The sequence below is a fragment of the Equus asinus genome, chromosome 3 (genome assembly GCF_041296235.1).
Source record: "Equus asinus isolate D_3611 breed Donkey chromosome 3, EquAss-T2T_v2, whole genome shotgun sequence".
Classification (NCBI taxonomy): Eukaryota; Metazoa; Chordata; class Mammalia; order Perissodactyla; family Equidae; genus Equus; species Equus asinus.
Window position 1 is genome coordinate 30,988,337 of NC_091792.1, and position 23,705 is coordinate 31,012,041.

The 23,705-nt window shown below is 37.7% G+C and overlaps 1 protein-coding gene and 1 long non-coding RNA gene across 30 annotated transcripts in view; one reads left to right on the plus strand and one right to left on the minus strand.

Moving 5' to 3' along the window:
• The window catches only part of IL15 (interleukin 15), a 124,886-nt gene extending 122,070 nt beyond the window's left edge, over window positions 1-2,816 (plus strand). For all 25 annotated transcript variants that reach the window (XM_070504807.1, XM_070504792.1, XM_070504789.1 and 22 more), the window contains one exon: window positions 49-2,816. In XM_070504807.1, coding sequence (XP_070360908.1) covers window positions 49-159 — 111 coding nt within the window. In that variant the 3' untranslated portion in view covers window positions 160-2,816. The remainder of the gene's footprint in view (window positions 1-48) is intronic.
• Window positions 2,817-2,840: 24 nt separating this feature from the next.
• LOC106839932 (uncharacterized) overlaps window positions 2,841-23,705 on the minus strand; it is a 29,653-nt gene continuing 8,788 nt past the window's right edge. Inside the window, exons 3-6 of one of the 5 annotated variants that reach the window (XR_011501933.1) lie at window positions 12,172-12,403; window positions 9,950-10,161; window positions 8,192-8,412; window positions 2,841-6,413 (exon numbers count right to left, since the gene is read on the minus strand). This is a non-coding gene — a long non-coding RNA (uncharacterized lncRNA). The remainder of the gene's footprint in view (window positions 6,414-8,191; window positions 8,413-9,949; window positions 10,162-12,171; window positions 12,404-23,705) is intronic. The other 4 variants (XR_011501932.1, XR_011501935.1, XR_011501934.1 and 1 more) reach the window with 4 other exon arrangements.

Here is a 23,705-nt window from a genome sequence, read left to right on the forward strand (position 1 = left end):
AGAAATATATTAGACTTTCCAATCTAATCCTTTCTTTTTATTTGGCAGAATGTTACAGAATCTGGATGCAAAGAATGTGAGGAACTGGAGGAAAAAAATATTAAAGAATTTTTGCAGAGTTTTGTACATATCGTGCAAATGTTCATCAACCTTCCTTGATCACAATCGATCCTCTTCAGCAATTCTGTTATTAATAAACATCTTCCCACTGCTTAGAGGCAATGAAACGCTGTGCATTTCAAATGTGCTGCCAAAACAAGTTTTTTTAGCAAGATGATCAGGATCTTGGATCAGATGAACTCTTAGAAATGAAGAGTCAAAACTGTCACCGAGTAACGTGATGTCTACGAACTGTCCTCAGACTGATTTTACTCATTTATTTTTAATTTATTATTGAAATTGTACATATTTGTAACATAATATAAAATGTTGAATAAAATTGTGTACATATTTTGTCCTTTGAAATCGCACTGATATTTTATCTCTTGAAAGAAAATAGACAACATTTGCTCAAGGGTGAGAGTCAAATGACTTAATGACTGGTGGGGCTGGGTACCACTGCTGCAGGTGAACAGATGCTCCAGCCAGCGTGGAACCCCTGACTACCAGGCCGCATTTCCTTCCCCATTAGGTGTAGACTCATGGGAAAAACTAACTACCGAGGAAAAAGGAGGACTACGTATGACCCTGCGCTTTACTCTGTCATTTAGTTATTGATATATAAAGCATGTGTTATGAAAGAAGGAAATTGCAAGTACCTGGTGTGTAATGTGCCTCAGTAAGTCTTTGGTGGCGGCAACAGTAAACCTGCACTGAGAGGTAGAATTGTGTACAGAAAACTAATGGTTGCAATGAGTTTATATTTCATGCTTTCTCAAATACAGGTATTTTATTTTTCACATTCTTTTTTACTATATTTGTAGAATTAAAAAAAAACTGCCGATTTGCTAGAGCCAACATTATCTGAGAGAAAACAATTGTTTATATATATTTTACAATATGCTGTCCAAAATTTGCAATCTTTCTTCTAATGGAACTATGACTAAACTGAACTATTCTTGTCTCGTTACAAATTTATTTCATCCACTTCACTTCTGACAGTCTCCACTGAGGGACCATAGGGCAGGAATTGATCTCCTGAGAATTAGATTTCTCTCCATTGCACAGTACAAACTGCTCCTCTGTTGAAACATTCTTTGGTCACCCCATCCGTGCTCATATATCTCATTGCTCTAGTCAATATACGATTAAAACTTTCTTTCAAGATAGTTTTGGAGAAATCTGTATCCTATTTGACTTTCAAAGAGTCATGCATTGCCTCTCATTTTGTTCCCTAATCTCTGTCCAAACAAACAGTATTAGGCAGCCACAGTTTAAAGCTTAGAGTTTGGGATTGGGGCAGATTTTGTTTTTTTTTTTAATTTCATCTGAGGTGGGAGTTTTTTCCAATCCAGCTTCTATTTTTATATTTATTTTTTCTTAGCTTTTCTATTAATGGAGAATAGGAAAAATGCACCGTTTTTCACTGTGAGTTTCCAATCCAATCCTTAGACAAAAGTTGGCCCCTCTTCCAATGGTGGTTGGGTTGGGGGAAGGAAAATCATGATGGCAGTCACATTACCAGTAATATTTTATAGTGACCAATAATCCATCCTGGTTATATAAGCACACAAGTGGGCTTAAAATTTGGCATTTTCCAGTGCTCAAAATCAGAATTCCTCCCACGCTAGTTACTTAATATGGATTGCTTCAATTGATCTTAAGAAACTCAAGGCATAGATCTACAACTCCTTAAAACACTCTTAGCTAACTTACAAAGCAATCATGTAAAACAATATAAATTTTATTTTTCATGCTTATATACTTAACAAAACCAATCTTTCTTTTGAGTTGCAAAATCTGCCCTTCCTGAACTGTCTTCCTTAATTAGCCAGCCCAATGTCATTTGCCTAGACTAAGATACCGGTTTTATGTCTCACTTACTGCCCTAAATGCTGGAAGTATTGCCATACCTCACATATAATAAAGAAAGCACAAATCCATAGATTTAGAACCTCCAAGAGTAAAGGCGAGCCTAGTAAAAATCAGGTTTACTGTCCAAAGTCATGTTGATGGATTATATTCTTATCTTTCTTAATTTCAGATAAAGAAAAAGATATATGAAAGAATATTATTTCTAACTTCTCCCTGGCAGTAAACAAAAGGAGCTAGAAGGCAGAGGACGTGGAAATGCAAACAGAACCAATACATAATTTGTGAGCCCAGAGATTTTTAAAACCCAGTCACAAGTCTGGTTTTATATACTCTCATTCTTTATCTTAGAACCGAGAATCGATGGAATTATTTTGTTTTGCTGCTGTTGTTGTGAGAGGAGCTTATGTGTTTCAATGTGTTACTGTTTATGGCTGTCAAATTCAATGGCTCATAAGGTCAAATCGACACATACAATATGAAAATCAAGTAATGTGATTGATTCCTCTCTTACCCCCACACAGAACTACTACAGCATGCATTTTTGTTCTTTCATCTCTGCTTTATCAGGCTTAGTGTAAGCTTCTTGCATTCACATGAGAGTCACGGTTAACTCATGCATGTCATGTATAAATATTTTGCCCAAAGGAAATCCCATTTCCATAGAGATTTGATTCAGTGCTTCTGAGTGTGTCTGATGACTGAATTTTGTCTTCGCTAGGGAATTTATTATTCAAGGTAAACTTTAGCTTCATTGAAAAGTCCCCTAATTGTATAATCTATCTGTTGCAACATAGAAGAAAAATGAATGAATCATTAATAAAGAGTCATTATTTTGTCCTATATCTTACTTCTTCAATCTAGTATTTCAAAATAAGGTAACTATTACAGGAATTGAAGAGAAAATTGTTACACAGAAGCAGAATTGAAATTCGTGCATTCAGTTTTTACAAACTTCATCAACACTTTCAGAATATTATCATCAGAGAATCCAGTGTCACCCTATAGGGGTTTTGTCTTCATCATCATCATTATCACTATTTTCTTTCATTAAAAAATTCAGCCCTGGGGCTGGTCTGGTGGCGTAGTGGTTAAATTTGCATGCTCTGCTTCAATCGCCTGGAGTTCGCCAGTTTGGATTCTGGGCATGGACCTACACACTGCTCATCAAGCCATGCTGTGGCAGCGTCCCACATAGAAGAACTAGAAGGACTTGCACCTAGGATATACAGCTATGTACTGGGGCTTCAGGGAGAAAAAAAAAAAGAAGAAAGATTGGCAACAGATGTTAGCTCAGGGCCAATCTTCCTCACACAAAAATAAATAAATACAGTGAGTCAATGACATAATGGACCTAATATCCTTCCATCTTAAAAACAAGGCATTTACCCCTTTAGGAATTGTAAGCCTACTTACTGAAAATCTACTGTGTGCAAACATTATGCTCAGGGCTGCAGTTACTGCTATGACATAAGACAGCCACAGTCTCAGCCCTCGTGAAGTTTCTATTCTAGCAGAAAGGTCATATTATCAAATTAATCACTGGAATGCTTATTCAATTATTATCCCTTCTATGAAGGGCCCCAGGAGAGCATATAAAGAGAGGAGCAGATTCGTTCAAGATGTCAGAGATAGCTTCTCTGAGGCAGTGATATCTGAGCTCAGCTATGAATTATAATTAAGAATTCTCTGGGCAGGTGGGGTGGGGGGGAGTAGGAAGAATCAGGTGGAGAAACAGCCTGCCAAAATCTTCAGTCGGGAAGGATTATAGCATGTTCAAAGAGTGGACGCCAGGCCAGAGAGGCTAGGGTCAGAGAAAGCACTGAAAGGAACTGTTAAGTATCACCTGGTCTTATGGGCTCTGGTAAGGATTTTGCTTTAGCCTCCAAAAGAAAGAGACTCATTCTGGCTTGTACAAAAAATACAGGAGGCATTGTTTCTACTGTCCAGACAAGATTTGAAGTCAAAAATTGCCTTACCACTAAATCCCAGGGTAATAAAATTATTTCTAATAACATCATCTTACACACACCTCATTATCGCAGTTATTTAATGAATTCCTTGCAATACTTAATGAACTTCAGCAAGTCATTATTCATTCACTGTCTAAAGCAACAAACCTGTTTGCAGTACATCCGACTTAAGAGGCCAAGGTCATGAGCATCAACATGTAAGTCCAGCATTGGGTTCTGAGAACAGTCAGAATTGATCTGTGGTCAAAATGTTAACATAGGGAAGTCTTCTTGAAAGAAGGGCTTTCTAAATCACTCTTTAATGAGAACTATTTGATATAAGGGCAGCCGGTCATTCTTATCAAGAAAAATGAGGTAGAGAAAGTCGCCAGGATAGAATGACAGTGCTCTGCTGACTAGTGACAGGGCACAGTTAAAACAGGAGAAATGGAAAGAAGCAAGGTAGGTGGGACTGGGTGGGGAGAGAGAAAGCTTTGAAAGCACAATTGCACCATGTAAAATCGGGCATTCATGGGATTAGGTTGTATGGTGGCTTAGAAGAGACAAAAGCTGGTGTGTTTAAGGAGAGGATAAGGAGGAAGCAACAGTTCTGAACAAGTGACAGTGAAGAGCCAAAGGTGAGACTAGAATGTCAGTGCAGTGATGGTTCCACATGACAAATATCATCTTTTCAAGGATTTTAAAGATCACAATCATCAACCAAGTTCAGTTTCCCGAGTTGATGTAATAAATCAAAACCTCCAGTGTATCTATGAGTTCCACTCTCTACAGACAGACTAGGCTGATGGAAATAATAGTAATTCTCTTACACTTTTATGGTTCTTTAAAGTTTACAAGCACTTTTATCTATGTTATTTTATCTGATAAGAGGTTCATTCCCTCATGAATATAGACGGGAAGAGATGCAGAGCTCATGAAAGATTTTCCTCATGTTACTGATGTGTAAAAAACAAAAAGGAAAGAAATCACCTGAAATTTTTGTTCACCTTCAGTTGTGTATTTTTCTATGCCCTATTGCCTTTTATTTTTCCTTTCATATAAGCCTGAGTATAATACTTGTGGTGGAAAATTATTTGTTGTTAAAGAAATCAAAACAGAGTTTAAGCATGTATTTTTATTCCATATTTTGATTACTTTTTCTTCACACAATTCTATTCTGGTGTTTTGTTAGCTTTGCCCAGATGGCAAATGCACCATCAAGTTTATCCAGCCTGAATTAATTATCTTTTTATAGTAAAAGAAAATCCTCTCCTTTTGACAAGTAAGATGTTTGTGCTGTATTTATGAATAAATAAAGGCAGCTGTTATACACAGTATTATTAATAGCATTGCTTTAAGCATCTCAGATGAAAAGAAATCCTCTCTTTTCAATATAATGTAAGTTCCTGGTGTCCCAGAGTTTATTAAAGAGTGAAAACCACAGACCCGTTATCCACACTGCAACATCAAAGGAAAAATACTATGCTTTCTCTAGAAGAGGCATTCAATTCAAAATTGCAGAAATAAGGCAGCACTCTTTCAAATGGTTATTGTCTTTACTGGCCATTTGGCCTTGATTTTGTGCTTCACAGGTTAAGAGTGTGGAGATCAGCAAAGCTACTCTCTGGAAACAGAAGTTAACAGGCAGCCAGACTTCATCCAAATGGCCACAATGATGCTATTCCCTGCTTTTCAGTTGAATGGCTTTTTGATGGGTGATACAGCAATTGTAGAAAGGATTTTTCCTTTGGTAAGAGAGAGTAGATTTGCAAAGCAGAGGAGCTCTTCCCTTTCACAGAGAGGTCTTCTGAACTCTGAGCCAGAAAATGTAAGATGAGGTATAACCCTTTGTCACCATGGTGAGGTCATTTCTCTTGGTAGCTTCAGACTTCCCCTGTTTGAAGGAACTTGGTTTCCCATGAGGTCACACTGTTTCTCAGCAGAGCCGGCTTGTCCCTAAAGATTCATTTCATTCCTTAGTCATCTTTATTTTATTTCTAACAGTGAACATAAAATGTGCTCAAAGGAATGAATATTTGCAAACAGTGGTATACTGAGGGCCTGCTGGGAAAGCCCCCCGTGTAGGCTTCAAGGGGGTCCATTGTCTGTAGGGAATTGAAAAACAGTAATAAAACTAACTGAAAGTCTGTCTGCTTTTATGATCACTAAGTGCCAGCGATTCTAAACAATGCCAGAGGTAAAACACTCTTTCCTGAAAACAATTTTTTTGGCAGTCTATGTTTCAAATAATTGCTCAGGTTACAGTTGTTTTGAATAATATACATCTAAGCTGCAACTTAGCAAATATTTGTTACTTATCCTTTAATAAACATTGTATTTTACATGGAAGTGAATTTGGAGACTTCTGTTACGTGGTTGGCCACCAACTCTGGTGAATTCAGTTGATGGTCACTTCTGAAAAAAGTTCACCCTTGTTCACACAGATTTCAGGCACAGTTGGTATTCTCACCACTCTGGTCCTGCATATTTCTTAAACAGATTAAAATAGACAATGATTACACAGTGATTGCAAAGATTAACAAACTGAATCTTACTTACCTCAATTTTGATTTGTGTTTAACATCTAAAAATGAAAAAGAGAGCAAACTATGAAGTGTAATAGTTTAGCAAATTCAGACTTTAGCTCATTTATGAAATAGTTTACCGAATTTTATTAGTATCTTTAACTTTGAAATTTACTCTTTTTAAGTTGTTAATTGTTTGATTTAAAAGTAAAGAAAAAAATGAAGAAAATAAATGTTTCATTGATGGTATGATTTAGTAGTTGTCTAAATCTATCATTTTCAGATGTTTCAGCTTTATTAAAATTTACTTATTACTAGTCAATTATTTACATAAAATTATTGTATGAGTTCGTTACTAAAGGACCAAAGTCTAAACTGTTGTGTAGATTTAGATCAGGTAAATAGTTCCCCCAAAAACTTAGAGGAACTTAGAATTATTTATAGTATTTTTGTGAAACTAGAAACTAGTTCATAATTATTCTGAATTTTGTAAAGAAATTTACACGGGGAACCCATGCCAACACAAAATTATATTGACAGTGACTCCCCTTCTAGAGACACTGATAGTGAGGAAGAGAGAGGAAACGTTAGGAAAATTCAAAACGAACAAGATTTTTTTTGAATGGACAAAGAAAGACACTAGTAAAGTCCCAGTAAAACTACACCAAGGCGCTAGTAAAGACCTTGGCAAGACCAAAACTTTATCAAAGAAGAGAGGACGGATGATAATCTATTTCGATATCACGACTTGTCCAAAACTGGATCCAGTTGACTTGAGAGTTATGTGGTTAGGAGAGAAGCAGATCTCTTCAGGATAAAAATAGACCTTTCTCTAAAGTCTAAGGAAAGGGAGAAAAGGGCAAAGGAGGCAGTCAACACTCAATGACTTTATGGTTTTAGAAATATTTACCAAATGGTGAAAAAGGTTTGAGAACTGGGATAGTTTGTTCAAAATCAAAAAGTTATTTTCTTTTGCTGCACATTTACGGTTAATAAGACAAAATCTAGGACATCCAGCTTTATAAGTGACTAGTTATAAAATTATTGAAATAAAGTTTTCGAAAACATCGCTGAAATTATATCCGTAAGTCCCTAAGAATGAGGTATGTGTACATGATCTTATAGAAACATGCTTATCATTATGGAAGATCTTGGCACTGGGAGTGAAACTCCAAATAATTATTGGTAAGGTCAATTGGGAAGAAATTAATAAGGAGAGGAGATAAATGGAGACAAAATTACTAGGAAAATCTATTTTGCCCATACAAGTGGGTTAAAGAAAATGTTCTGCCAATTTCTGGGAAAGAGGTAAAGGCTCAACCTATATAATTATGTGCTGCTAATTGAAAGAGTAGACTTTTCTCTTTTGCCGTGATTTTTCACTTTTCAAACTGTATACCGTTTTGATTTCTCTGTTACCTTAACCACCTCTCACAGGCATTTTTAACTTGGAGTCTGCAGTTAACTAGGTCAACCATGTGTGGGTTTCAGGGGATGTCTAACGCTCAGGAAGTGAATGTAAGTGTGGACGTCAGTATGAATATATTGTTTTTCAGGAGCGGTCCATGGTGTTCATAGTTAATTTCTTAGAGTGTTCCATGAATCAAAAGGATTTAAGAATGCTTTTCTAAGAATCCTTTTTTCTTTAAGTCAAAGTGTCAAGCAGTGCTGTATCTTATAAAACTTGCATTCATACTCTAATGTGCATCCCAGGACCTTGTTAAAATGCAGATTCTGACTCACCTCCCAGGAGACGTGAGGCTGCTGGTCCATGAATCACACTTTGAACAACAAGAATATAAAATTCATAAAGTTTGACGTCAGAGAGTTTTTGCCTCTGAGCTGTTCCAGGGGACCACAGTCATTACTGAATGGGCACCACCCAGAGAGACGTGGAACCAGATATGGTCAGTCATCTGATCCTGGGCAAGTTACTTAACCACTGTGAGCCCATTTTCTTGTCTCTGAAAGGAAATAACAATATTATCTGACTACTAGGATTGTTGTGAGTTAAATTAAAAGCTGAGAACAGTTCTTGGTACGTGACAGGTACTAAATAACTTTCTTTCTCACCTATCCCGTGAACACTTTGTGGTTCTAGTAAGATGATTACTTAGGAGTTATAATCGGCAAAACCAAGGATAGCCTCAGTTTAAAACAAGTACAGTACTATATATACCCAGAATTTGCTTGAAAAAATTCTCTTTACTTTAATACCTCGTAGTCTCAAGCAGAATTAGAGTTCTAGCCTTTAATACCCATCAAATTTCACCAGCAAACTGCCAAAACAAATTGTCTATTTGCCGTGTTTTTTGGCTTAGCAGCTGGTTGCCTGGGGAATGCTCCCTTTAAGCCAATTTGACCACTGCCCTCTCTCACCCCCATTTCAATTTCAACACATAGTATTTACACCAGTTATATTGGTTAATTGTCACCTACTACAGTGAATACTGCAATATTTCCAAATTCTTATCCTCTCTCCCAACTCATTTTCAAGCTGTTCTATCTTCTACATTTCACCTACCATACTGTAACAAAAACTGCAATGTTTATCCTATTACTGCTACTGAATGTAATTACATTATTTATATTAATTATTGATTTGATGTATGAACTTGGTTACTCATTTTAGTTTTTCTCCTTCTCAGACTGTCAAGAATCAAATATGTCTAGGTTGCACTGCATCACAACTCCAGGTGTCAGGCACAGCCAGGGCTTTAATACTTTGGGCTAGGTCATGGTTATTCTTTCTTGTGGTTTACATCTCTGCCCTTGCCAGTGAATGATTTCACGCTCTCATCATTCAGCTACAAAGGCAGGGCAATTTGATCATCACTTTTTTTATTAGCAAAGTTTCAAGGTCATAATTAACATGGAACTTAAATTAATTTGACCTACTATCAAATCTTCATCATTGATAAAGTCCCTGAGCAGATGTTAGTAAACAAATGTGGTAGAAAACAGAGGTCCCACTCTATAATTTTTCAATTCTTGAAGTTGCTACTTGTAAGACAATATCACAGTATAAAAAATGGAGAGAAAGAAAGACTGTTGTGTTATTCTTGAAGACTATTAGGCTCAAGGTTACCAGCCAAGCATAGTTCTTGTTTAATTCTCCCGTTACCACCTAATCCTGTTTGCGTCAGGAACACCTTTAATAGAATGTCACTTCAAATCACTGAAATACAAAGACAGGCACTGTAATTTACATTAGCTACAAAATGAATACCCTTTCCATGGGGACTCTGGAGATAGCAAGTATATCAGTGACAATGCATGTTGCCTCTGAGATCTCCCTGGAAGCCACAGCCATTAGCTTGATGGATATCATCCAAAAAAAAGGCTCACTTCTTTTTTTTCTAGGACAAAGTTCAAAGCACTCTACTTCCCCTTTCTATAGGAAGTTCTGGGTGCTGATCCAGGAAAAAACAAAGATTTATGGTTTTTAGTACTGGTGTTGCATTTCAGAGTCTCTGTCTAAAAAGGAAAGATTTGACTTACCTGCCCACTTCCTGGATATTTCTTCAATCCAGGATGCTTTGATATTCCCAAGGGCTTACAGCTTTCTTCAGTGAATAGTGTGACTCTGTGAGAGGAACGCCCCATATGTTTGACTGCTCAGATGTAATTGAGGAAATCTGTGTTAATGTCTTTAGCACTGCACTAGTCCTAATATATATATGGTCGCCATGTTTGTGGGTGGCCATTAGCAGCTAGAGAAAAGAAAATGCAACAGAGTAAATTTCAGTAGAACCACAAAAAGACAACTTGAAGAATAAATCTCCAAGAATTAAACTCCTTATAGAAATATCATATGATTTTTCAGTAAATCAATTATTGCATTGATAAAGCAAGGATATGAATTGATGACTATGCCATTTGTTGACAAGGATGAACCTAAGGTTCTTAACCATATATTGGGGCAGTGGAATATTCTTTGATTCTAGAAGTAACTGAAGTTTATGAAAATCATGTTAAGATGGTTAATAGAATTTGTTGCATGGCCAGCAAATTCCCATAGCAAATTTATCATCTTATAGGTAACACAACATTGGACATACTTTGCAAATACAAAACCACAACAGCATTTCCCGTTTGTCTCTATAATATATATATACACTGCAGAACTTTGGATATCACAACTCTGAGTTTTCCACCTTTCAGAGCTAAATTGTCCACACCTCTAAATTGCCCAGACCTCTGCAAAAGGAGGCAGAGTCACACTTCTATCTGTCTCTAACTCAATAGAGTACCAAATGGAAGTCCTCTATTAGATATATTCTTGGAGTGTTATAGGAACTCAAGAGTCTTGAAAGGAGCCTGGTGGAGGTCAAAGCATGTCTCTCAAAGGAGGTAATACCAAAATTTACAGGATGAGTAGAAGTTTACAAAAGGAGGTGGGTGGAGAAGGACAATCCACTACCTTTGCCTTGACCTCAGGATTTTTTGCTGTTGCCACTTTGCCCCCATCCGTTTCATCTCTCAGGGACTCTTTCTCTGCCCTGTGACTGTCTCAATGTTCCTCACTCTTACAGAAGAGTGAAAGAAGGCAAGCACCCAGTTCAGTGCACACATCTCTCATTCCAGGCTCATCCCGGAATAGTTTTTACAATCTTTTGACATTAAGTGCTGTACAGATTGTTCTCTGTTAGAACAAGGACAAAACTATTTTATTTTATTTTTCTCCCCACCATCATATTTCCCAAAGGACTAATAATTTAATCTTTCCTGCACATCTGTTTTCCCAAATAACTTAAGAACAAACTTGTTGCCCTGGATGATCTCGCTTTATGTCCTAGCAGCCACATACAGGAAGATTAATCAAACCAAAATGATGATTGGTGTTGAAAAAAGAAGCCAAGGTCCCCAGAGAGACTGATTCTGAAAAATCTGCCAGGGAATTCTGGAGGCTGTTATATTCTGGGGAAAAATTATCAAGAGGGCATGACCCCTGGCTTTTCTGGTAGTCTTTGAGAGTAGTTTAAATTCTTTTGTATCCTTGATGTTCCAGACACTTCTGAGAGATTCTGGTGACTTTTTTGAGGTCACTTTATGGTTCCATAAAATTCTCAGCTTAGACTAGTGTTTCTTACGTCAATAGGATGGGCACTCTGTAGTCACAGGCCCTACCACACCTGCTTGGTTTTTACATCTGTGTAACTCCCTGGTCTCTGCACCCATTTGATTATACAACCTCTGAAAGACCATGACACTCACATTTTACATTAAGGGGTCATCTTAGACCCTGGACTCAGAGCACAAATCCTGGCTGCCAGTGCTATCGCCTCCAGAGAGGTTTCTGAGAAAGAGCCGTGTACAAAAGAAGGCAGACAGGAACTCATATTAGCAGCTACCACTAGCTTGAGTTTTGGCACCTCCAAGCCTCAGAATGGAACCTTCACAAGCTGTTCTGGATGATGGCATTATGGTCCCTCTTGCCTTTGCCACTGTAAGCCCACTCCCTGAATCTCAATGCTCAGCACCAAGATCAAGACAGTTAAAAAAATCAGTGAGGAAAAACAAACAATAGAACATTTCCTTAATCCTTAGATAGTGGAGAGTTAGCCTGGCTACCCAGCCCAAGAGTACTTAGGGTTGTTTGTGTTGGCAAATCCATGAGAAGAAAATTCCTAGAGAAAAGGAGAGTCAAAAAGACAATCACCCCACAACACACACACATACTGACTCAGACCTTAAATCCCTTCCCCATCACATAAACCTACCAGTCTTATTTAGCACAATAGTCCAACAGAACAGCTTTGAGCCTAACCATGCTGTCTTAGAGTTTACAGGATGTTTCTACGTGGCTGGAGAGAGGTGTTTAGAGTTCCATTTGCGCAGTGGTGCTGGAAAGGATCTTCTTGGTTGGGAGTGATACTGCCTGAAAGTGGTAAAATGGAAAAGGAGCAGCCTTGAGCCCTCTTAGAGCACCTAACAATGGGATCCATTGAAAAACTGTGGAAGAATTATAGAGATTTGAATTACTGAGACGTGTTCAAAAAATTTTCTTAATTTTTCAAAGCAAATAAAAATTCCTCAGTCTGGATTCTGAAACGTTCCATTAAATGGGCCCACTTTACTTTTCCAACCTCATCTCTCTATTTCCCTAAAATTTCCCCCTCCCCTAACCTCATCAGTTGGGCCATCCTGGAATAATTAAATCCTTCCTTTCTGCAAATCCAAATCCCATATACTCTGTAAGGCTCAGGGTAAGCCACGCCTCCTCCAAAAATCTTTTCCCACAGCACCCTAGGGCATGCAGATCTGTCCCACTCTCCATAATCCTTGGTGAAAATCTATGCATCGTGCCACATTATCATATTATCTTGTGAGTGTAATCAAGTAATTTCAAGCAGGTATGACTTGTTTCCCAAAACAGGCATCAAGTTTGCAGCAAGCTTCTCTCAGCAGAAATCTTTTTCTTCTTTGCATCTTCAGGGCACTAGTAAATCATGCACTCATTCCACTTGGAAATGAGTGTGACTGGATGCATAGATGAATGAATCTGCAGATCTCCAAAATTAGTTCACCTAACAATGACAGTGAATCATGTAGGGTCAAAAAGGAAAAAGTCAAACCAGATGACATTTATTTTAGAAGAAAACTGTTTAAGAGAGGCCAATAACAATTCCTAATAGGAGGCACGAAATAAGTTTTTTGAGTCAATTATTGAGTTGTTGGGAAGCGGTTCCTGCATAAATGAATTGTTCCCCAATTCCTCACGCAGCTGTCCCTCTCATCGTAATTGACCCAATCAACTGTTCTTCTTTCACTAATTTTTTTCTTAAATGATGTGAGTCCTATATGTTTGCTTTGGGAAGACTAGATAATTCCAATTTTAGCAAATGAAAAATTAAAATCATACATAGTACTACCACTTAGGGATAATCACTGTGAACAGTTATTTTTAAAACATTCCATTTTTATAGATGTGCATTTCTCAAATATAAAAATAAGATTATATTGTATATAATATTTTATAATTTATTTTCACCTAATTTACTGTGAATCTCATTTTAGTGGCCATACAGCTTTCTATTGTATTAATGTAATATACTCTCTTAGTAAAGGCCTTTTTTTTTCTATTGTTGGAATTGGTTACTTTACACTCTTTTAATTGTTATAAACTGTCTCTTCAACAAGTATCCTTGAGAGAAATCTTTTTGCATCCTTTCATTATTCCTTTAAGATATATACCTCTCAGTCAAAGGATGTGGATAAATTTAAGGATGCATCACTGCTGAATGGGACCCTTCTGCCCTTCTCCTCACGTTTCTGCTTCTGCCCATAAGAAAGACTGAACATACCCCAGCTCCCTCATTTAGGGAATGTTGGAGGAGTTACATCTGACCTTTCCACGTCCCATTCTCCACCCTCTTCCAGAAGGAAGAGTGGCTAATCTAATTGGTTAGAGGGCTTTTTCCACTAACAGTTAGGTTCTTTAAATTAAAAGTCAGATTTGAGTGTATCGTGGCCTCCTGCCTTGTCTCACACTTGTCTGGCATCCAGTACTTTGGTCTGGGCCTGACCATCTATCTAACTCTCTTTGAACCAGTCATACTCTCAGATCTCTTTGTTCTGATTGTGACTGACTGAGTTGAAAATATAATTCTCTCTTGGCTCCAGGTTTTTATGGTTGGATGGGTAAGTTGGGTCAGGTTCAAAGGTTAGGGATTGGGAAATAAGTCTTACCTGAGACTCCTGGCCTAAGCTATGCTCTCAGTCTGATGCCACGTGTCAGTGTTTATGAGAGGAGGATAGGGGGAGGGGTAATATTAAGCACTGGCCAATATAAAATAGATCAGCACTTTTCTTCTCATCATTTCTTTTGTGCATCCTCTCTCATTAGTACAACCTAGAGTAGAGAGTGAGTGAACACTGAAATAAAAAATCTATGTCTACTTCCTTCAAAAAGGTTTGTGGACATAAAAAGGACTCAGAGCATATTATCAACTATGTTTGTCATGTTTTTGACAGGAAGGTTTTAATGTCCATGTAATTGCAGCCAAATTGATCAAATATTTTCTTCGTAGTTGCAGCCATTGCTATCTTGCTTGGAAAGGCTTTCCAGCCCAAACTTAAGTCCATATATCTTTCTTCCAGGTAGGTTTTTGGTTTCATTTTGGTTTTGAAACAATTTGACCCTTTACTCTAAGTTAAATATTTCCCCAAAAGGTTAACCAGTTGCATTTTATTAAATGATTCTTTTTTTTTTTAAAGATTGGCACTGAGCTAACAAATGTTGCCAATCTTCTTTTTTTTTTTCCTGCTTTTGCTCCCCAAATTCCTCCAGTAAATAGTTGTATATTTTAGTTGTGGGTCCTTCTAGTTGTGGCATGTGGGACACCACCTCAGCATGGCCTGATGAGCAGTGCCGTATCTGTGCCCAGGATCCGAACTGGCAAAACCCTGGGCCACCAAAGCGGAGCACACGAACTTAAACACTCAGCCACGGGGCCGGCCCCTAAATGATGATTCTTTTACATGTATACTTAGATCTCTTTCTAGAGTCTCTCTATTCTTTTTTCTTCTTATACCTGTTAATCTTGTTATTTGAGCAGACCAAGAACATCCTGTGCTGATATTAGTAATTCTAACAGGAAAAATAACATTGAAGATTATGTTTGGAAGAACATGTAAGAGAAAAGTTTTACCTTGCTCAGAGGGGTGAATTTAGGGTTTCTAACATCTTTTAAAAAGGCAGTGAGTAGAATATAACTGTATGGATAGAGTTAATATAACTGAAAAGAATTGTGTCTGCGATAAGAAGCTTTGGTCATCAATGGAACAAAAACAAAGGAGAGTCAAGCAAATGCAGGGAAAGCCCACATATCTGCTCCCTGGAAAAAGGACTCCTTGGCTCAAGATTTGAACTATTCATTGCCAGAGATGGCTATATTCCTGTCACAGTGACACTTGTACCAGCCTCTCAGAGCCTGAACTTCACTAAACATTTGAACTTTACTTACTCCCTTTGCTCTGACTTGCTGCTCAAGGAGAGCAAATCTCTGAATAAAAGCTGGCTTCCTGTTGACTTGCCCACAGGAGAGGAGGTGCAGGCCTGAGGACGCATGTGTCTGGTCCCTTGGCAGTGAGACATTTCATTGTAAATTTTTAAATTGCCATCGTCTTGTGAGTTTCTTTATGTCGGCATCACTGAGATTTGGGTCTGCACATATAGAAGCAACACAAGAACTCTAAAATGGTTTTTCTCTGAGCAGAGCTAATAGGACTAATGTAAAATATCAGAATTTCAGCCTTGGTCTCAACTGAACCGAACAATCTAGATACCTAAATGCACACTTTCTCTATTTAGAGAAATAGAGAAAGTGTGCATAAATTAGAGTTCATTTTCATGTTTTTGCATTTTAAGTAGGAAGAGAACACTGTCCCTGGATCCCACTTAATAATGCCAAATGATTTTAAGGAAGATTTAAGATAAGCACTTATAGATACTAATTATCTACCCCAAGAAAGCATACTCAAGTTAAAAATGTATTAACTCCTCTTAGAAAGAAATTTCAAGGAAGTCTGTTTGGTTATGGCCACTTGCATTGCATCAACTCCAAGAGGTCCTCAAGTTTAGGCAAAAATTTGTGGCCTCCTCAAAGAAAGAAAAGTTGGCGTCAATATGTAGAAGAATTCTATTTAATTTGTTTTTCAAATCCTGAAAAACAAACAAGTGGATCTGATTGCTTAGCAATTCTCTACCTATCAAGTAGGAGGCTATGAGAGAAAAAGGAAATTTCTTGCAAATCTGTTTTCTTCGCAAGACAATCTAGTAGGAAGTGATGACTCAGAAAGTCCTTGTCTTCTCTCAAATACTTGTCTTTCTGATTCAGTGCAAGTGGAAATGATTTTTTAAAGATTTTTTAAGTGGGTGAAGAAATAGGGTGTATTTCTTTTGGTCTTAAACTTTGAGGTGGGAGGTGGTGCTTTGTGACATGTTGGCAGTTCCAGAAGACATTGAACAGTCTCTAACTCGGTAATAAACTAGCTCACCTTAAACTATCCCACTTTCTCCTTCTTTTCTCATTCTCTCCAACGTGTTGAATTGCCTTCCCACTAAGTCAAAGGGGAATGGACTGTGCTCTCCGTCTGTGTGTGCCTTCTCAGCTAACGTGAGGACTTTTAGTTTTCCTCTAGTGCTGCCCTTAACGGTGTTTTTACCTGCACAAAATATTACATTAGAAAGAGGGGGCAATTTATTTGGAACTATCTGTTACTTGTGATTATATAAACTTAGGAGTTGGTATTACAAAATAAAGCACATCTCAGCCTGTTCATGAGATCTTTTTCTACGGTTGGTTTTCTTCTCCCCATATAAAGTGCAAAAATCTCACTAATATTCAAAATTGAGGAATTAGGTGTTGCCTTAAAATGTGTCAGGGAGAAAAGGTAACAGTACAGATGTGTCTATGGGGCTCACACATGACAGCTCTGTTCTATTAAATTTGTCTCATTTTTCAGTCAGAATAATCCACGTTTGTAATTTTGCACAAGCCAAATAGCACACGAAGTCTTAGGATTGAAACAAAAGCAGTCCCACGCCTCGTGGCTGAGTCCTGCTCCCAGGTGACATCCACTATCAATATTTTTAACACTTTCACGTTTCTCTTCATATTTCTTTTTTTTTTTTTGAGTTATGAAACTGATTTTTCTATATTTACTGTGAAAGTTTTAATTTCAGGGACTTTGATCCTTTGAGCACTTTCATTTCTTTTCTTTCTTTTTTCTCATTGTGATAAAATATACATAACATAAAATTTATTATTTTGTGATAAAATATACATAACATAAAATTTATTATTTTAACCATTTTTAACATGTACAACTCAGTGCAATGAAATACATTCACAATGCTGAAACCTATCACTGCTATTCATTTCCAGAACTCTCTTCACATTTCAAAATACTAAATTTATACTTTATTTCTAAACAGAATAGAATTTTTAATCCTAGATGTTATCCATTGGCTTTCTTCTCTGGAAAAATGAGGATTTTGCACTTTCATTTACCCCTTTTCCCACCAACACGCTTCCTCTCAGAAACACCAAAATTTGGGGCTAAATTAATACGCAGGGTTTAATTATCATTATTAAGTAAATGCTGTTCACTAATGAGCCAATAGTGCAACCTATTCTGCTAAACAGCATGTTTGTTGCTTATTTTTAAGTGAATTAGCTCTAATAACATTGGTAACAGGAACGATGTTAGTACAACTCAGAAGTCATATGATATTTGTCACACTGTGTTAATATTTTGAGGCTATCAGGGAAAAAAATGTTCTCACAATTAAAACAAAGCCTAATTATTATACTTTACAAAACTGCTGAGAATCCTATAAAATATCTTCCTTCAGAGGAAGAAATTGCTGGTTTAGTGGCTGCAAGAACTACTACACTCTCCACAATTTTTAACAAAGTATGTTAAATATTTTGGAGGGCTAAGGTCAGGAGACACGTCCTTTGGTGTTGCAGAATTATTGATGGAGAAGGCTACCCCTCTACCATATTTTTGATTTTGCTGAGCTTGATCACTCACAAAATGAGAACAAGCCAGATAATCTAAAAAAAAATTTAGTATTTGAAACCCATCAAAGACCTAAGGTTTCAAAGTAAAATAATGAATTAAAATATGAGAAGTGCCAAATTCTCCTAGGAGAGATGGAATCCATGGATATTTTTCTCCTTGGCAGAGCAGCAAGGAGAAGAGGAAACTTCCATAAACATAGTAGGAAGACAAGTGAACTTTTAAGGACTTTTAAAGGCTGAGGGTAGGCTGGTATAAGAGGTTAGAAACCCTGATGGTACCGTGCACAGGGGAATCTGCACTACCTGCCAACTCCTTAACACAGAGCTTCACTGAGTGCTCACTACAGAGATCAGTGGCAGGGGAGGAGACTGAGAGACCCTTCCGAGGTGCAAGTGCCCCAGCCTGCTGTAGTCTGAGGGCAGAGCAAAAGAACTGAGAGAAACTCTCCCACACTCCAGGCCTTATACTGAATAAGAAAGGGCAGCAGTCTATGACTGCGGATGGGGCAAGACAGCTGAGAAAGACCCTTCTGAGGTGCACACATATGGAGTCTGCCTAAATATGATGGCGGGAAGGAGATCTGAGAGGAACTTCACAGGAACTCTCAACCTTCCACCAAGTGCTATGTGATGGCAGTCACCCACTGCTGGAGGACCAAGAACTGAGAGACACTCCTCTCACAGTGCAGACACACTATGATTAAGGAAGAAAACACCCCATCTAACACTGGAGACCAGGCAGTGGCTTCTACCACCTAAAAAGTCTGGAAACAGACGTGCATATATAAGACCAAATGGTTTCAAACTAAGATACCAAGAACCGGATATCCATACAGAAAAAAAGAATATTTCACACCATAAATGGAAAATAATTTGAAATGGAGTATAGACTTAGACCTAAAACTATAAAACTTCTAGAAGATATCATAAGACAATCTTTACTACTTTGATTTAGGCAAAAGTTTCCTATAGCAGACTGAGAAAGCATCAACCATAAAAGAAAAATATTGATAAACTGCGCATCATAAAAACTAAAACTTCTGCTCATGAAAATTCACCATTAAGAAAATAAATAGACAAGTCTCAGACTGGGGAAAGTATTCTTAACACAGATATCTGACAAAGGATTTTTTTTCCCGAAATACATAAGGAACTCTTACAACTTAATAAGAAGAAGACAAAGAACTCAATGTGTAAAGGACTTGACAGGTACTTCATTAGAGAAGAGACACAAATGGCCAATAAGCATATGAAAATTTTCTCAAAATCATTAACTATTAGGGAAATGGAATTCAAAACTACAATGAGATTCTACTGCACATCAACTAGAATGGTTACAATGAAAAAGATGGATACCACCAAATGTTGGAGAGTATATAGAGCAACGAGGACTCTTGTTGATTGCTTCTTGGTGTGTTAAATAGTACAACAACTTTGAAAAACAGTTTGACAATGTCTTATGATGGTAAGCATGTACTTTCATATAATTCAGCAATTGCTCTCTTAGGTACAATACTTTTTATAGCAGTTTTATTCATAATATCCCCAAACTGGAAACAGACTGGGGTGTCCACTAACAAAAGAATGAATTAACAAAAGGTGTATAGTCATACAATTAAATACTACTCAGTAATAAAAAGGAACAAATTGCTAAAACATTCAATAACATGGGTGAATCTTGAGATTCAGCATTATAAAATTCACCAAAACCATTATGCTAAATGAAAGAGAAAAGACCCAACAAAGTACGCCTTGTCAGATTCCATTTACATGAAGTTCTAGAATAGGCAGAACAAATCTATGGTATTTGCCTTGTTGGGGCTCTAACTGGGAAGGGCATGAGGGAAATTTCTGTGGTAATGAAAATATTCTGTGCCTCGATGGAGGTGTGGATTATACTAATGGATGCATTTGTCTAAATCTTTAACATGCACACTGAAGATTTTTATATTTCATTGTTTGTAAATTATATTTAACAATACGTTTTTTAAAAAATTTTTCAATCTTGTTTTTATAACTAGACATGAGCTGATTCATTTCTCCCTCTATGGGGTTAATACAGCCAGATTTGTGTTATCTATTAAAGGACTTTTAAAGAGTGTCTTTTTCCTTGTCAGACTTTTGGGATTTAAATAATTCATGTTCACAGATATGAACCCAACTTTAAATTGAACTAAGAACACTTAGTGAGCGAAGTTCTTTCACTAGCAGGTGTAAGGCATCTGTTCGGTGGGGAAGCGTCAGAGCGTTACAGGAAGCCTGACTAACGGATTCATTATCGCACGGAGCATGATTTCACAGTGCTGCAAATGTGTTAAACATTTTAAGCCAGGGGATTTAATCCCTATTTTGCTGTGATGTCTTAAACAATGAGATATTCCAAAATATTTAGTCAACATGTACTTACTAAGAACTCACATGGGACATAGCCCTACCCTACCCAGAGCTGCTGTGCAAACACAGAGTACTGAGGCTAATTTGTTAACAAACATTATCAATCTCATTTATCTAAATCAGTGTTGTCTTTGCAAGTCCTTGGACCTAGGTCCTCATTTAAATGAAATGCTTTTTGCATAAAGACTTAAGAGCTCATTTTAAAAATCACAGGAAAAAATATTTATTACAGATTTTTAAAAATTGGCTTAATCATGTTCTTTATTCAAATAGTCCCACATTACATTTGATTATTATTTTTAAAAATTGTATTATCAAAAGATGGTGACTTGTTACCATTGAGATCATTTAAGAGCTCCATTTGTAGGTCCTGGTATTATTTCTAAGAACTGCATCTTTAATTTAGTTAAAAGATATTAAGGATTACTTTGAAGATAATTGGCACTATGATGGTTGCTGGGAAGATGATATGAAAAATATGCAATTTCTACCTTTTCCTGCTCCAATCCCCAAGAGAAGACTCAGAAACACCCCATGAAAATACAACTTTATAACCTGTGCTAGAATTATGTGTGGGGACCTGGAATTGGCCACCCCAAGATATGTCTCTTTGGCATCAGGATTATTTGAGGCTGATTGTTTTTGATAAACTGGGACAGGAAAGGAGGAATGGAACTTGCCCTTTGTTAGGACACGTTTACATTTGTAAGGTAAATCTCTATCTGTAAAATGTGCCTCCCTCTCTGTACCAGGAAGAAGAAAGGAGATGATGACCTTCTCTCTAGAAAATCTTAGTCAATACCAAAGGCAAGGACTTAAAATCTGAATTTTATTGTGCTAGTCTGGTAACCTCCTGTAACTAACTTCCCTCCCCCTCCCAACGCTGGCATTTCTTAAGGATTAAGCATCTTTCCTTAGGCTAGGAACTGATTGCTGCGCTCACCTGTGACCGCCCAGCTCCAGACAATCGACTTGCCTCCTGTTAGCCCACCGAGATAGCAGACTATTACCTGCTGTGTCTATCAAGCGCTGTGTGACAGGGCAATCTTGTGACTATTGTGGGAGGGACATTTCAATCACATGTGAAACACCCTGTTTGGGGGTATATAACCACTATGTGCACCCCACTTCTTCAGTGCCCTTTCTTCCTTCGGGAAGAAAGGCCCTGGGCCATGGTTCCTCATAAAGCTTTGTTTAACTTTCTCTTGCTATTCTGTCTCACGTGAATTTAATTCGTTCTCCAGCCAGACGAACCCACATTTGGGGAGAGGAAATGTCCTCCTCCCCTACATATGTAAACGTTGCAATGTGGTCAGGGGAGGAGTAAATAGCTTCATGTGGGATAGGCTTCACAGAGGCAGTAACAAAACAAGGACTGTGAGTTGGGTAGGCGAACAATGCAGGGAAAAGTATCCTCAATAGAAAGAACAGCATGTGCCATGGCATGAAGGCACAGAGCCAAGAAAGATTCCTTATATTTAGAAATTTAGAAATACTCCAATTTGTCTAAAGCACAGAGGCACAGAAAAGTAGTTAGGGCATCAGATGATGAAAATTTTCTTACAGGACAAGTTAGGAATTTCCGTTGTATCCTATACGAGAACAGGAAGCAAAGATTCTTAAGCAGGTAACAGATATGTCCATATTTGTGTTTTAGAAAGATCTCCCTGCTGCCGGTGACCAAGATGGCCTTAAAGTTCCCTTCAGATTGTCTAAACATTAGGTGGATTTCTTCCTGTCTATAGGTCCCTGACCTCCCTTTTCTTAGAACATTTATTTTAGAAAACTTGTAATTGCAAATTCTCTTTCTGTCCCTTTCAAATGTATGTAAATTATCTTAAAAGCCTCTTGCCAGTTTTACAACCCAGGGAATGTCTTTCTCAAGGACCTGAGTGCCATGTCTTTGCAATGTAATCATCCAGGAAGACACCTCCTCTGTCTCCCAGGTGCCATGGGAGGTAGGAGCCTAACTTGCACGGGCTACTTGTTCCAAGTTGGAAAACTACCTCCTTTCACAAAGACAGGAGAAAGTTTACTTTTCTTTTGGGTAAGAACAATAAGCAAACAGGAGTGTCAGGGTGGCATACAATTCCTCCCATCCTATCTCCTAAAAACTCTCCAGCCTTTGGTTTCACCAGAATTGAGTTCGGTCTCTCTTCCCTATTGCAGTAGTCTAGAATAAAATCTTCCTTGACTGTTTAACTTTGTCCGGCGCAATTGTTTACCTCAACTCCAGTTTGGACAAGAGTTTTATAGGTAATGGATGAGGGAGAGGGGGCCCTGGGTGCAGGTGATTAATTATGAATCTAGTACTGTAATGCAGGCAGAGCTATTGAGATTCCATTAAGAAATTAATAGAAGAAGAGACAGAAATAAATATTTAGAAGGTGGAGTCTATAGGACCTGTTGACCATGGAATTTTAAAGATATGAATGGAGAATGAGTTTCAGAAGGTATCAATGGAGAATCAAACCTTTTGACTAGGTGAATGGTGCTAAAACTCACTGATAATTAGAATTAAAAAATTCATGTATGGAGGCTGGCCCATTGGCTCAGCAATTAAGTTCACACGTTCAGCTTCTCAGTGGCCAGGGGTTCGCCGGGTCGGATCCCAGGTACAGACATGGCACCGCCTGGCAAAAGCCATGCTGTGGTAGGCATCCCACATATAGAGTGGAGGAAGATGGGCATGGATGCTAGCTCTGGGCCAGTCTTCCTCAGCAAAAAGAGGAGGACTGGCAGTAGTTAGCTCATGGCTAATCTTCCTCAAAAAAAAAAAATCATGTATGAAAATGAAACTGGGTGACTACTCTTTTCTCACTCCAACTTTCTGGACTGAGATTTGGAGGCCTGTACAAACAACATACCTCAGACAAAGTTCCCATACATGTATTAAAGTCATAGTCTATAGAGAAAAGAATGTGATTGTAGGTAATGTTGGCAGACCTCATCTTTGAAAAATGGAAATTTTCTCACATAGTCTTCCTTTCAGTGCTGACCATAAGTTCTTGTAAATACGTTGCTGGTTGCTGAGGAGTATTAGAGGATGAGCATCTTGCGTCTGACCTCTACAGTGATGGCGCAGTCTCATCACTTCCATTATTTGATTAGATTTAACGCTGGAACCGAGTCCATTTGAGAGATATTGGCAAATAATAGCATTGAGCAGATTCAGATTTTCTGCATATTTTCAACTAGAACATAAAACTCTGTCTCAAGGGCTGTTCTCTACATTTCATCAACAGACGGTGTCACAGTCGATTGCTGTGCTCTTATACCAGCATATAAAATCTAAAGCAGCTATCCAAGGGTGCATTAAATATAAAACA